This window comes from Morchella sextelata (genome assembly GCF_020137385.1).
Source record: "Morchella sextelata strain SCLS chromosome Unknown scls_8, whole genome shotgun sequence".
Classification (NCBI taxonomy): Eukaryota; Fungi; Ascomycota; class Pezizomycetes; order Pezizales; family Morchellaceae; genus Morchella; species Morchella sextelata.
In genome coordinates, this window is record NW_025408623.1 from 156875 (window position 1) to 172703 (window position 15829).

A 15829-nucleotide genomic window follows, 5' to 3' on the forward strand; every position below is an offset into this window, starting at 1 on the left:
AGGCCTTAGTCGTCCAGGTCCAGAGCATATGCCCATGCGGATGTAACTATAGTACGCAACTGGAGTACATACATGTACCTACATACTGCATATGCATGTGGACTAGGTACAATGTTCATACGCTATGGTTGCGCTTGGGCTTGGGCATGCACCGGAGATCAGGGTTGGCCGGCGTACAGCATTTATACGTACTTCCAATTATCATACCAACCGGTCAAGAACCTCTCTGGATGTCTCATTTCTAGAGAAATAACAAATATTTTCCAAAAAGTCAAATGGGTGGTAAATAAGATCATCTTGGCAGTGCTATCATAGCATTACATATGGATGCTCAAATACGGGTTTCAAGCCGTATTTGGAGGAGGAGGAAATCCGAATTCTAACGCGTGCTGCAATCTAAGGGATGCGGCGGGTAAACACCGCTTTCTTTTCTTCACTCCATTTACTTGTACGCAGCTGGAAAAAGCATGGTGCTCCATCTAACCAGTCAAAACTATGAAATCTGGTACGATACGATCGATCGAGCAAGTTGTTCTGGCATTTCCCAGAGACAGCCTGAAGAATGGTTCTTCTTCCTTTTTCCCCCTTCGAGTCAACATCATAAACTACGAGACGGTCAGACCAAATTGTATAGGTACTCTACGTATGTGTGCAAAGGTCGAGGTGTGGTTCGTTTCCGGCGACCTGGCTTTGGTTGCTCTGGAGGTTTAGTTTGTTGCTCCATGAATCGAATATTTCTGTCCCTGTCTCTGTTTCTTTTTTTATGTGGAGACTCTGGGGTGCCGTTTTCTTGTTCGGTTTTCCTTTTTCCTCTTTTTTTTTTTTTTTTTTTAATTTTTTTAGCCTTGCCTTGCCTTGCCTTGCGTTACGTTGCCTTGTTTTGTTTCTGCTTATGTGAGGCGTGTGTCGCAGTGAGCGAGTTTTCATCCTGACCTCAAGACATCTTTGCATCGCAGCAGTGCAGTGCAATGCAGTACAATTAATGATCTACTCTACGTACTCGTTTAGCATCAAAAAGAACCAAAAAATGTAGTTGCTCAAGGATACTTTGTATGGAATGTCGGTAATCTCTCATAGGTATGTCCGGATCATCCCTGTCTCCATCACTTGCGTTTTCTGGTTCGTGGTAAACGAGTATAAACTAACTACATGTACCTACATGTACTTTGTAACCATGTCCCTTAGAGTAGTATGTACTCGCGGCAGACAAGAAGAACCTGAACATCGTTTTTCTGGTAGCAACCACTTTGACCCCTGCTAGCGCGTTTTTATGTTCAGGTTCTTGTTATCTGTCGCGAGTAGCTCCCCCCGTCCCCCTTCTTCTCCTTCTCGGCCGCAACAACCACAACACCAGAGTAGTACGTACCAAGGACTTCCACTGCCCAAATCTCGGAATCTGTCGCCATCGATCCCACGTCCCAGCCCCATCGACCCATCCATGGCAAGCTCCGGCGATCTGCAGAGAGCGGTGTGTGTCTGTGCACGGAGAAAACGTTGGCGGCACATCCCGAAGCAGGCAGCGCAGGGGAAGGGAGAGGGGTCGGAGGGGGAGCTGGACTGGGGAAAACGGAACGAGCGTAGGTACTCTAAATGTAGTCTATCTACAAGTTGTTCAAGTCTGCTAGACTCCTCGGCGACCACACCTCCCTCCCTCCCTACCTCCATCCCTCCTGGGGCCGCTATCAATCCCATCAGACCGGTCATGGTCAAGAGTAGGTAATTTCAGCTACTCTAGCTGTCGTATGTACCTGCATATATTCCGTCCCAGCACCACGGGTAATGCTTGGCGCTGGGTGGGTGGGGGTACGGAGATGGTGATGGTGATGGTGATGCATTGAGTATTCGGTACTTACATAGGTACCAAGTACTCTAGATGGTGGATGGTATTCATATTAGACCTTTGAATCCACCCTTTGCACATCCCACCCCCACGTTTCGCAAGATGTACGTTCGGCGACTTGGGAGGGGACCTTTGTTAGTTTGGTACTTGACATGGAGTCAGGGACGACCCCGGGGCCAAGAGTACTTATATACTTAAAGTAGCGGGCCGCGGTGAGCAGAGGACATCACGCGCATGGCATGGGGGAAGCAAAGGATTCGATTGGCTACAAGACATATACAGATGACAGATGGAATACCTAGGGTTGGGTCTTGGTAGTCCGTCAACTACATGGAACTCTACATATGTAGCTATACTGCATGAGACGTGGTTTTGGCATTCTGGGCTGCGGTGAGGCCCGGATGGCAACATGACATGAAGGATGAGAGGCTGCTCCCGGAGACTAGACTGGAGGGCTAGGGGGAGACCCGGTTGTCGGCATGCATTGAGGACTTAATTCTTTGTATGGAGAATACCACGTACCACTCTCGGATCCGGCCATGGTCCACCGGCTACGCACCCGTCCACCCGCCCAGCCGGCTGCCTATCTGTCTGTCTGGTGATGCGGTACTATACAGCATTGTGGATAGATGAAGAATCCTGGATAGAGTAAATTCTTGCTTACAAGCGCCTCCTATATACGATACGGCTGCAGCCAGATCCAGCGCAGCGCTGTTTATGGATATACAAAATTGCCCCATCAAACCCAGATGGGTATATGGCAACTACCGGCGCGGCGCGGGTATGTACAGGCTGCACAGCTCCCTGAAGCGGGTGTGGGCTGGTGCTGGTTCTCGTAGACGGGTTCTAGAGGGTGGTCATGGGGTGTCACTCGGTTTTGGTCTGGGTGGGATTGCATGATGCGGAACATGGCTGGATCTTGTCATACAGATTTCTGAAAGGACCTTTTTAGGCTCTGTGGATTAAAAGTACGTGGAGATCGTACCGATATACGTGCATATTCATGTGAGGTTTTGATAATCGACGATGGCGTCCCGGTCCCAGCGACGGATGAGAAATGTGATTCCTTGTATATACTCTGCTCTATATACTTACATACATAGTAAGTCAGAGTTCCGGTGGCTCGTATCTTGAAACCGCCGGCTGAGTATCTTTCACGCATACCCCACATACATTCACGGTTCCAGGCCAAGGGATTCTCCCCCGTTCTTTGTATCACTGAGAGACCTACCGTTTGTAGTGTCGATTAGATCTGCGGCTTTATGTAGGTCTCATACATCCCACCGTAGCCGGGGTTTGTGTCGCAGTTGGCGTCGGGACCGGCACCGGGTAGGTTGCGGTACGGGTAGGTTGGTCACAACCCATCACTCGCACGTACCGGTAATCTACGAGGCTCGGCCGAGATCTGCGGCAGAGATCTGTGGTGCCGGTGCCGGTGCCGCAGATCTAGATATCACTTCTCCCGCTGGAATTGACTACGTACTTTAATTCATTATACGCACACTATGTTCCAGCACCACTAAAATATGCCAACTCGATTCCTCTGGCCGTTCACATCATATATATGAGCAGTCCCGGCCCCAGAGACCTCGCGATCACCTACGGGGGGCTGGCACTCTCGTAACAGCGGTTTTGGCGCTGGGTCACCCGCTATGTGTATAGTACGGTAATCGTACACACTCATGAGCGTAGCCGGGTACCTACTGTTAGTTATCTTAACGGCGAGAGCTTCGGTCGAGACAAGCCGCGGGGTCATCAGTCTGGTAGCTCGACTACCGCCGTCGCCGATACTGTGGATGAGAGGTGTCTATGCAGCTTGGTCCTTGGGTGAAGATCTAGAGTCCATGTTTGCGGACAATGCCTTATGCTTAAAAGAGGAATGGGGGTGTTCCTAGCTATGTTTTGTTCAAGCTACTGCCCGGGTTGTACTCCGCTTCGATACGCATATAGGGAGTCAGTGAGTGGAGCCGTCGAAATCCCTGGCTCGCTATGTCTTTGTTCTGCTGGTCGACATGGTTGAAGGTGCTGTTTGAATCTGGCTATGTGGTATACCTATATACAGGCTAAAACAATACTTCGCCACTCCAAGACTAGCATTCGAAAAGGAGCAGAACCAACTTAAAAGAGCAAAATCATCATTACGGAAGCCACAGCTCCCTCCACCCCGATATCAGTGGTGGATATGGTTCTCAATCCCTGCCTTTTATACGGATTTCCTACAGGGGATAGAAATGATACCGTCCGCCGAGCGAGTAGAGGTTTCATCTATACTGCCGGGGTACGTACGTGCATCTGCATGGTTGATTGATATTGTGTTTCTCGTGTTGGAGTAATATGTTAATAGTATCATTGACTGCTAGAATATACAGAGTCACATCACGATACAGAGATGAAGAATGGGCGATTGATGTATGGGTGTCTGTGCTAAACAAAACTATAGTTCAGGGCGTTTACACACTCAAACCTGCAAAGAGACCATATTCAGGGATATTGTGAGTAGTAGAAAGCTGAACCCCGTAATATCCGGTACGTACACAGTACTGCCTAGCTATGATATGTCCCCAAATCTGCTAACCGCAATGCTCCCGATATATACCTGAACGCTGAGTGCAAAAAGCTGAAGGGTTGCATAATTTTAGAGTGTGAGTTATATGACAGTAATTATAACCTGAGTGGAACACTAGCTAGCAATTCACCTGGCATTCGACATTCGATTCACTCTCTCGATCTCATCTATGCTAAGCCTATCGCAACTTGGCAATTTGTTAACTATATCTGCCATTTTCCCTTACTGCAACAGCGGCCAATTTTACCCTGGGCATGGTCTTCCTCCCACTATAAATCCAGCTCAAACTCCACCTCTCTCTTCTTCTTTTACAAATTACGCTTGCATGCTTTCGTGTCTTGCTCTGGCAAGGAGGAGAAGCTTTCTTAGTTGTCCTGTTTTCTAGTGTAAAAACAGCTGTAAGTTTAGCTGTGTGGCCCTCTGTTCACGAACACGGCTTTATTCTCCGTTTCCCCCCTTTTAAATCTTTGAAACGGGAACCGCGAAGCTACGGTTTCTGTAATCTTTGGTGGGTTAGGGTTTCTTTTAGATCCGTAGTTTTTTTTCTATATACTTGTAGCTACTTATAGCTTTTCTTTCCTTTGTATATAGTTTTATTCGTTTATTCTTTTGTATTTAGTTCATTTGTTTTTCTATATAATTGATTTCCCTTTTGCCAATGAACTACATGTATTTTCTTTCATGTGAATATCCCACTTGCCAGCTCTCTACTACCGGGGTATTGTCATAACCTCCGGGTTGCATACAATTAAATCAATCAATCAATCAATCTACTACCGGGGTAAATGCATCAATTGACACATTACCCACACAAACGAATGAAGTAAATTCATCAATTAATTCATTTACGGTCGAGACCTTTTGTAAATGAATCAATTGATGCATTTAATGCATTTACTCCTGTAGGTTTTTTGGAACACATTTCCAGATGCCTTTGACTGATACCTTTCCTGGCACGTTTCATATCACCTTTTCTTGACACCTTCCCTGACACCTTTCCTGATGTCTTTACTGATGCTTCCCCTTCATAGATGATATGTATATAGGATTAATAAGGTTTAAAACTGTACAAATACATGTATGATATGGTCAATGTGGTGGGATGTCAAACAGCTAACAAGAGACCATAGGTTCGATTCCTTTTGTAGCCACAGACTATAAAATTAAATATATGTACTTATATTTTATGCCACTTGTCCCCCTTTTATCTATTTACTGATTCCCTTCACGGTTCGTTTACTGGTTCGTTTGTTTGTTCATTTACCGATTCGTTTACTCGTTCGTTTCAAGGTTCATTAACCGATGTATTGTTGATGCATTTATTAATGCATTCACTATTACACTGGCAGCACTGATTCGTTTCTATAGGCTACATGTAGTAGAGGCTGCAGGGCATGTTGGGCGCCAAGACATGTAGTAAAGAACCCCGGGGAGGGGTGGTGACAGGCCCTTTTTTTTGGCACCCTCATCATATAACGAATTAGCACATTTGAGTTAAAATTGGTCCTCTCGTGGCCCAGCTATCGCCGAATATGAATCATTTCCTAATTCTACCATGTAAATGTAATATTCGTTGGCCTCGATCAAGTGTAAGCCGCCTCATAAACTACACTGCTACTGCTGTTGGAGAGAAATCAGTCAGGTATGTAGTTCTAGGCGTGTCAAAAGTTTGAGGCGTTGCCATTAAAGTCCAAATTAACAACGACGACGAAAACCTAAATTAAAACAGCCAAGTGTTTCCATTATAACAGCGTTATCGACCCTCAAGCTGCGCTCTTGCGACTATGAATATTTTCTCTATCATATCTATGTCGAACTATCTGTTAACAAGCATACCCGAACGCACTTGGCAAAGGGGACTTAAATAGGTTCATAGATTATCACTCGGGTTTGGATTACAGCGTCCCGAAGACGCCCTCATCCGCCAAGCTAGTGCCATCATGATAAAAGCCCGAACACAAATTCCACACAACTTACTGTACCTACATCTACCAATCTCTACCTTTAGCTTCGAGTCATGCGGCCCGCCATGACAGCGGCGCGAGTGATACTCTATGACAAAAAGCCAGGCCGCGCGCGGCTCTCGGTTATGCCGCCCTGGCAGTGCGTTGCCTCGGGTGCTCTACGTGGGGTGCGGAACCTCAAACACTGGTTGACTCAATTGATCAACCTCCCATGCCCGCAAGCCTCGGTCTTTCCAGCACCCAGCACTCAGCGCCATTCCCACCCAGCCTGCCCACACTATGGGCCCAGAGCGGACCAAAGTGAAAAAAAAAAAAGCGGCGAATACCGCATCTTAAGACACAAAGGCTGGTGATCGAGTCCCACAGAACCAATCCCCCCAACAGCGAGTTTCCTGTTATGTGATCTGTCGCCCACCAACTGCCGGCCGGCTGGTTGGCTGACATGATCCACGCGTTACAGATTTATGACGTCCGCACACATTCGGGCCCACAGCTAGCTAGCTGCTACTCTAGTCATGCTCTATATAATACCTACGTATGCCCTATCTGGGCCCGGTCCCAGCCTCGCCTCACTATATTGCAAACAATCGGTGAGGGGAGGGGAATGGCTCCCGACCTACCTCGAGTGTTCACTGCCCGCAGACACATGCACATACGGGAATGGGTGGCCGATGGAGGGAGGGAGGTTCTTTATAATATCGCGCACGCAGAAAGTCACGATACCGATCCCGGAGAATTAGCCGCATTCGCCATGCTCTAATCTCGGTGTACGTCTGGCTGGTCCCGATTAGGCCGGCCGCGGCCCCCACGGCATGTCAGACGGACAGCCTCGATGCGGAGTTGGGAGGGTAATAACTAATTGATATGATTGTAGATCAGGGCTTGATGGAAAGTGGGGGGGTTTCTGGACAGGGGTTCAACGACATTGGGCGGGTTGTGTCATTGGATATCACTCGGATGCAGGACCGTTGAGGTGCAGTTGCTGTTGAGCTCGGTGCTAAGCGCCGGAAATTACGAATTACGCAGCAAGAATGGCGGAGGTATTATGCCTAAAGTATGTTATCAGAGGATCTTTTTAATATCAGATGGCTCTTATGACGACTCCACGAGGTGTTGAGTATTTGCTAATTGGTCTAGGCATACCGGCGTTTCCATCTCACGTTCGGACAGCTAACGTAGAAAGGTAATCTACGCTACAAGAGGTTTTCTCATCATTTTTTCGCCAAAAAAATACATTTCCAAGTTAGGGAACCGTCCGAGTGAGAAACGGGAATGGCTGGTTCCGTTCTAGTTCTAGTCGAGCTTTCAAGAGTAACATCCAACAATAAGCTGCAATGTTGCTATGTGGTCTGGTTTTCTACTTAACTCTACAGAACTTGGTCATGTGATCCGCGAGGCTACTGGAGGGGAGCAAAGTTGGATTCCTTTAGAAGAAAAATAGGCACTAATTATAGTCCTATATTGAATTATCATGTAAGCTCCCCAGTTTCTGTGGCAATTTTTACGGGGTCAATTTTTCAGCTTCCTTCCTATTGTATACTGATATCCTAGCGCCAATAACAGTATTTTCGGAGTTGTTGAGGTTTGGTTGTCTTCTATAATAGGGAGCTCCGAAAACTACCTAGACACGGCTGTACCTACATTCACTTAGGCGTAAACACCTAAAGACTGTACCCGTCCTTTAAAGCGCCACAAGTTTGACATTTCTTGTAGGGGAAAAGAAGCCAAAAATATGCCTGATACTAACCAATTATTGACCGTTATCTGATCTAAATCAATCTCCTAATCGCCAACCTAGGCTTGACCGATTAGTTTATTATGGGAAAATGCCAACATTTAATAGACTGTTTAGGAATAGAGCTAGAAGAACGGGATACTAATACTGACGGACATCGATCCATTCTCCTTGCGGTGAACGCAGGTACGTGTTTTGTGACATCTGTTAGGTCGGTCTAGGATACTGGAATGTATGATCACATTCGACCAGTTATTATATTATGCTTACGTAAACCCGAGACAAGCTAGGAGACCCCCGTGAGCTTGATCAAGCATGCCCGTCCTATAGACACTACCTGGTTTACACACTCTCAAACAAAAACCTCTTGCACAATGCGCACTACTTAGGGAGGGAGTCCCGAGGATGACCGTGTACCGAGGAACACCCGAATTCCCGGATGTTAGAGCTCGAAACCTGGATGTAGGTATTCTGGTACATACCCGATGATATGATACTGGTGTGTAGTTACATGTAGTAAGCCTGTGTGTCTCTAGCTCTTCGTATAAATTGAAATCTCAGCTAGCTGCCTGCATGTTCCCTGAAGCCGACCTCGACAGGTATCAAAGGTTTCTTAAAAAGATCTAAGGTAAGAATAGCCTCGAGAAGAAAGGTCTAACTCCCCAGAAGGAAAAGCGGGCATGCATATATCTAATCCTGGAACCCAGGTCGGATATATACGTGAAATCAAGTTAGTTCGTTGAGAATAGTCTAAAGGGGCTTTCGTCGTTCTCTAAACTACGCGGTAATTATGAAACAATGCTATTGTGGTGGAATAATTGCCTAAATAATGTTAGGTATGGATCATGGATTCTGACTCGCATCCGGTGCCTACGTAATATTCCATTGTATTATAAATGAGCGTAATTGAGCTAACAATGAGAAAATAGATAAAAACTTTCAGAATCATTCTGTCAAGATTCTCTCTCTGGCACAATCTGTGAGGACTGTGAGGACTGCGTATTTGGTCAATGGGTTCAGTGCGCATGCCAATCGCAATCTGATCACTAACCCTTCGAGTCAATCATTTTTTATTTAAGGGTTTAATTTGCTATCCATTGAATATATTCTCTGGGAGAAAAGCCCCGTCCAACATTTCTATATTCTGACGTGTTTTGATAGGAAAAAGGAAGAAGAGTCGTCGACAGCATGTGCAGCATAGCATGGGTGCACAAAATCCATAAATATCATTAGCAGGAACCCACAACTGCCAAGCGAAGTCAGCAGACAACTACCGGAAACTTAACCCCGCTATTCTAAAGGCATTGCTTCCCGAGCCCGCTACATTGGGTGGTACTCTAATCAGACGGGGGACGGTGTTAAAACCAAGTTTCGCATTTTGGACTTGGAATGGTTTGAAGCCTGAAACCAGATATTTATCAAAGCGTATGACCTGATGACGGACAGACCGTCTGGTAATGTGTTTTACGCAGATCTCCGAATGAAAAGGATCGCCGTCTAGTGCATAAGGACTGACAACATGCATATCATGCTCATAATAGTTCCATCTATACCACATCAATATATAGACATGACTTGATAATCAGCTGTTCAACTGGGGCGAGCAACCTTGATATTATATGGTAATCCTCTCATCCCCCACTGACCATATCAACCCCCACTGACGAGCGCAAGGTAAACTCGAGCTTAGAGGGCTACTGTCAAATCGCACACGGATCCGCTGCCGGTAGACATAACTGGTTTAACCGGCCATACGTCCAGAAGTTCGGATCGTATCGTACACGTCAATTTGCAGCTGCATCTGGGTAGCGTAGCCGCTCAGTATGCGATCTCATTTTCGCTTTCTTTATATTCGATCTTCGGGAGGAAATTTCTTTTCTGAAATTTTCTTTTTACAACGACATATATGCCAAAGATGACAGGTCCAGCCGATTGAGGATCAATAACTACATGAAGGGTACATATAGTTGGTGCCAACATATGGAGATAATGAAACCTCTCCTCCCCCACTGTTTATAAACAGAGCTATTTCCATTATATATTGGAAATTTTATGATTGGCATTGTTTTAGGTTAGCTCGTTTGTTGGTTACTACTTGGCTAGCTTGATATCAAATCAAGCTTTCCATTGTTCGCCCGACGGGCCGGCAGGCAAGCATCAATTCGCAATTTGTGCACTTCGGTTGGTTGATAAAATATACCATGTCGTATTGGACTAGGCTCCAAGTCACGAGCTAGTTCATGCCTAGATTGGGCATAATTATATAACCCAATAATCCTATTACGGTCCTTTCTTTTGTGTTATTACGCACTCCGTCGGGGAGGTGCTGGTCCCACCTCATATCAATTCGCGATAGATTAGAACCCTACGATACAGTAAGATGGAGATGTTACTCGATGGCGGGGAAGAAATTTGGGGAATTCGGGAGGCAGCAGCTAGTAAGAAGGCGGGAACCCATGCGCGTATGACGCCTAAAGCAAGTTGATTGAGAGTCTATTTATCTTCTCCAACATTCCATATGACTAGCTGCGGCAATTCTAGTGAGCTCTTGTTCGTTGCGCCGGCGAAATGTGTGGTGCCATTGACGCTTGGTAAACTGTGCTGGTACGACTAGAACCATGACAAAGAACCAAGGTGGACAGTGATGGTTTCTCGTTTCTTGGTCTGAAGTGGTAATTTGCTACGATACGATGCCGGCGACTTTGATGTTTGGATAATAAATGGTTGTATCTCATGAGGATAGTTATAGTTATGGAAGGTAGTGGACTCATGAACGTCATTGTACATAGATATCTTCCACAATACCTTCCTTTCTGCGGAGACTCGTCCGCAATCTATGCCTGGCCCACGTTTTTCCATTTCCGACATACGAGTACTCTTTTCAGCTCCCCAGGTAATGGAATAATGGGGGTGTGTCGATCATGATGAGAAACTCTGGAATAACACTGTCGTATCATATCAGACTATGACTGCAGAAGCAGTATTGGGAACATGAATGCAAGGTCTCGACATGTCCAGAGAAAAACTGCTTCCCAGCGGCACTGTTATCTCTAATCCCTTTCGGTAATAACTTTAACCTCAACCCACCGCAAAAACCTGCGCCCTGTAAGCCCTTTTAACATGGTCTCACTTTCCCGATATCGTTATGGATTTCGGGAAACCTAAGAAATCTTCTACCAAAATTCGGGAGTTGATCCAAAGGGTAAGGTTGGGAGAATCCTCCAGACCAGTGTGTATTTTGAGGTATTTCCTGGTCCATTCACCGATGGCCGTGCATCTGGTACACTTGAGCAATACCTTGCAGACAGCGCGTTTAAGATCCATTCATACATGGTTATCCAGGAACATCGCCTGTCAAAAACATCCTGACTTAGCCTGCTGCCGATAAATCCCTAGTGTTAATACCCCAATAAAATATCCCTTGTAAATGGCCTTGACCGAGGCAGATTCCGAATATCCTTTCGTGTAGATATGTACGTATTGGGGAGGAGTGGGAGCAGGGATGATAGCTCAAACCGCGCGGGGCAAAAAAAAATCAGACCACAAATTTCAATAAACTGCACAAATCCAGAGCACCGGGCAAAAGAAATTTGGCTAAGGGGGGGTAAGAACGGAAAAAAGTCACGCCATAATCAGGTGGCCCTTTTTTTCTCTCTTTCCCTCAGATATGAAGGCTGGTACATATTAGATTCCATCCGGGGCACAGTGCACCTATACCAGATGCAGGGTCAGACCATAGCAATATCTTGATTTCTAAGATCTTCATTGGTGTTCTCTCGCGCCGGCACTCTGGATCCATAAAGACGACGGTGACAAAGGATGGTTCTGGTAGGGCTGCTGCGGGACGCTATGCGTCTACTCTATCTCGGTGTTCAAGTTTGCCGTACACAAGGGACGGATGAGATGTCAGTTAGAGTAGATGTGGATTAAACTGTAGTCATCCGTGGTTGTCACAACTGGGAAGTTATGTGTGGAACTTCTAGAGCCCGTTCCTTGAGGTTGGAAATATTGCTGGACGTGCTCTAGTGGGTCGTTTTTTGAGGGGACTTTGTTGCCTCGACGCCATACATTCACAGCTGAGGTTGTGTTTCTGCTTGTACAGCTGTCAAAAATCATCCGTTCGAATCCGGCTTCATTCAGCCTTCCCACCCCTCTGGTTTACTTTGCTTGTTCGTTTCCCGAGAACTCGTATCATAAACTCCTAATTCTGGTATTACGCATCGGCCGAGATTTTCCCCAGTCCATTACAAAGAATCAGTGTGTCTCTGAATGCGCGCTCGGGATCACGTCGCAAGCCTCTTTGAGAACGCCACCTGAGATCGATAAGCGTAAACGCAGTAGCGGTCAATGGAGGCGTTTGATTGTGGGAGAGATTTGTTAGATCAGTATCCAAAAACGCATGCAGAGTTTCTCACATCTCACGAGCCTCTGAGTGCTCCATGCATCAGGATCCTTCGGCATCAAAAGAGTTTGCAGCTAACCCCTTTCCTCTTGCAGGTGGATTTCGTGGCTGCTTGTCTGGCTGCCATTGAGTGAGTCGCACCATTTACCTCCGAGCCTCGAGACAAACATGAAGAAAGATAAAAGAAAGGAATAGCGAAAGAGAACGGGATTGGGATAGGAAAAGGCAAGGAAAAAAGGAAAGGAAAAAAAGAAAGGAAAAAAAAAAAAAAACTAAATAAAAAAAAACTCTCCCAGCTTCCGGGAAAACGGGCTTCCATTCCATCTCCGGGTTTCGCAATCTACCGAATCTCATAGATTTTCTTCCTTATTATTCTCCTCCTTCCACATCATCATACTTTTCATTTTTACCCACCCATCCCACTTTTTGCGGCAATCCTAAAAAATAAAAAATATATAAGAAGTTAGTGCGACAACCTGTACTCTACAAAAGTAGGTCAGGCAACTTGAGCCCATCAGCTCATTGCGCCTGTTGTAGAGCTAGAGGCCAAAAATTCAGGGTAATCAGGCGGCGCTAGCAGGAAAGCGGTGTGATCGGGTAACGTACATTGGGTGATTTCCCTCTCTAGTTTCCATATATACTACTTCAACTGCGTCCTTCCCACCCACCCCGCATATCATTGTGCACGCGGAGACCCGGTTACAATCTCCATTACAGACAGCTCTACCTATCCAAAGTTGTTATCGTTCTCAGCAGTTATCTATACAAACGGTTTCTAGCAGCTACGAACATCGCAAAACAGCACGGAAAATGACTGTCATGGAGGGTACCGACCGTCAGGAGATCGTCATAATAGGTGAGAAAAATTTCCTCTTAATTTCCCAATGTTGCTAAATTCTGGTTACATAGGCGGTGGCATTATTGGTTGTACGACAGCATATTACCTGACAAGACATCCTGCCTACGATCCATCAAAGCATTCAATCACGGTAATCGAGGCTACAAGAATAGCTGGTGGAGCATCTGGAAAGGCTGGAGGTCTTCTTGCAGTATGGGCATATCCAAACAATATTGTTCCCCTGAGCTTTAAGCTACATCAAGATTTGGCACAGGAACATGGTGGTGAAGAGAATTGGGGTTACAGAAAAGTGTCGTGCGGAAATCTGGAAGCAACGGGCCGAGGGAGGACTGAGTTGGAACGATTAGGTGGACAAACTGGAATGTCGTTGGGAAAGAGGAGCGGGGAGAAGGGGAGGAAGGTCACCAATGGAGGAAGGAGTGCGCTTCCCAAAGACCTAGACTGGATACTACCAGATCTTATTAAGGGATATGAAAAGATGGGAGGAAGTAAGGAAACAGCACAAGTGCACCCTTATCAGTTCACGATGGCTATGATTCATCTTGCGGAAGAACGAGGCGTCAAGGTCATAATCGGATCTGTTAAAGACATTAACTATGCTGAAGCCAGTCCATCGCCCACCCCAATTACTCCTCCATCAGAAGCCAATAGTTATTTATCGTGTCCACCATCCCCAGCGCTCTCGTCGGTATCTTTGGGTTCTTTTTCGTCAGGCCGTAGTACTCGTCGAAAGGTAAAATCAGTGACATATGAGGATCGTGAGACGAAAGAAATACATACAATTCCGTCTACAACAACCATTCTTGCAGCAGGACCATGGACTTCAAAACTTTATCCTTCTGCGCCGATATCTGGGTTACGAGCGCACAGTGTTACCATTACCCCGGCCTCACCTGTTTCGGCTTATGCTTTGTTCACCGAGATAACTATTCCTCCTACGCCACCATCTCCATCATACCGGTATCATTCATCACGGAATATACAGGCGGCACCGGTATCTCCAGAGATATATTCACGCCCAAATAATGAAATTTATGTTTGTGGCGAAGGGGATATGGAAGTGGAGGTTCCCGAGACGACCGCAGACGTGGAAGTTGATGAGGATCGATGTGATGACCTGATAGCTCAGGTCAGCTCTATATCGGACCATATTCGACTTGGACGGGTAACGAGAAAACAAGCTTGCTACCTACCAATTCTAAGTGTGGGTGGCCATGGAGGACCTTTGATCGGCGAAACGGGAACTGAAGGCCTCATGATGGCTACGGGCCATAGTTGCTGGGGTATTAACAATGCACCGGCCACTGGGAAGTTGATAAGTGAAATGGTTTTCGACGGAAAGGCCATTAGCGCAGATATCGGCCAACTGGATCCACGAAGGATACTGTGAGTTCGGTAAAAGAGAAAGAAGGGGTGTGCAAACCAATCGACACCCCACTCCACTCCGCTGTGCGCAAACATTATTTCAGTTTCTCTTATTACTTGTCTTCTTGGATTGTCGTAATTGAGCAAACCGACAACCAAACATGGAAGTTTCACTCGTGGATTTTTTCGGTAAGCAATCAGACGCGGAAGAGAGGCGTTCCCGGCTTCTGCATCTATACCATCTGAAAAAGCCGCGGCTCAAACGTCTCTCTGTCTACATCAAGGTGCTTAGTTTTTTTATTTAATTTCTCATACTACCCTGAACAAAAATTTCCTTTGTCGATGGAGTGGTGTGTATTGGGGATAGCATTATTAGCTAGGGTTCTCTATGCGTTTTCCCCACCTTTTTTTTATTTTAGCGATTTTCTTTTTCATTTAGTACACTGCTTTCCATCTGATTCTCGTTACGCGCATGGTTTACGGAGCAGGCTGGGTTATCTTTTTATTTTTCCTTATTTCGCTTACTACTTACTATCTTACCTCTATAACATTGACACGATTCACATCACTTCCATCTGTTAAATTTTTCATCAGGCCACTCCACCTTGGCTGGCCAGGAATGGTTTCTTCTTCTAGCTTGATATCTAGTTCTGCTTTTTTCTTGTTTCGTTTTCTGGGATAGGGAACGGACGGTGGTGCCTTTTCTGGGTTTTATGGCTATTGGTATTGGTTGGTACACTGTCAACAATTACATATGTAACTGTTTGCGGGCGCGAAATGACACGATGAATGGAACTATTCATGTAAATTATATAACCAATCACGTGCCGAGAAGTTTACAAACAGGGAAGTCCTAGTGATTTGGAAGTTGTGAATTGCGATCTCTCCGAACTGTGAAAACAAAAAGGGGTATTGAGCTTTGGCTCTTGAAATATTTGTTGGGGTCTCGTTGCAACGCAACATGATTGGTATCCAAGTCAGGATTGTGATTGATCATACACATCCGTTGATAAATGATCCAAGGCGGACCCAAATTTAAATGTAGCCTAATATCTACATTACTACACTTTGAATTCAGTTAAACCCTTACAATATATT

At 45.8% G+C, this 15829-nt stretch overlaps 2 protein-coding genes across 2 annotated transcripts; one reads left to right on the forward strand and one right to left on the reverse strand.

Moving 5' to 3' along the window:
- Positions 1–3359: 3359 nt before the first annotated feature.
- H6S33_012278 (uncharacterized protein) lies at positions 3360–3524 on the reverse strand (the record flags this gene model as incomplete). Its single annotated transcript, XM_044843970.1, has 1 exon — positions 3360–3524. One exon carries the CDS (start codon positions 3522–3524, stop codon positions 3360–3362), a length of 165 nt encoding a protein of 54 aa, XP_044694927.1.
- Positions 3525–13317: 9793 nt separating this feature from the next.
- H6S33_012279 (uncharacterized protein) lies at positions 13318–14756 on the forward strand (the record flags this gene model as incomplete). Its single annotated transcript, XM_044843981.1, has 3 exons — positions 13318–13363; positions 13417–13974; positions 14080–14756. The coding sequence occupies 3 exons, from the start codon at positions 13318–13320 to the stop codon at positions 14754–14756; spliced, it is 1281 nt and encodes a 426-aa protein (XP_044694928.1).
- Between the last annotated feature and the right edge of the window lie 1073 nt (positions 14757–15829).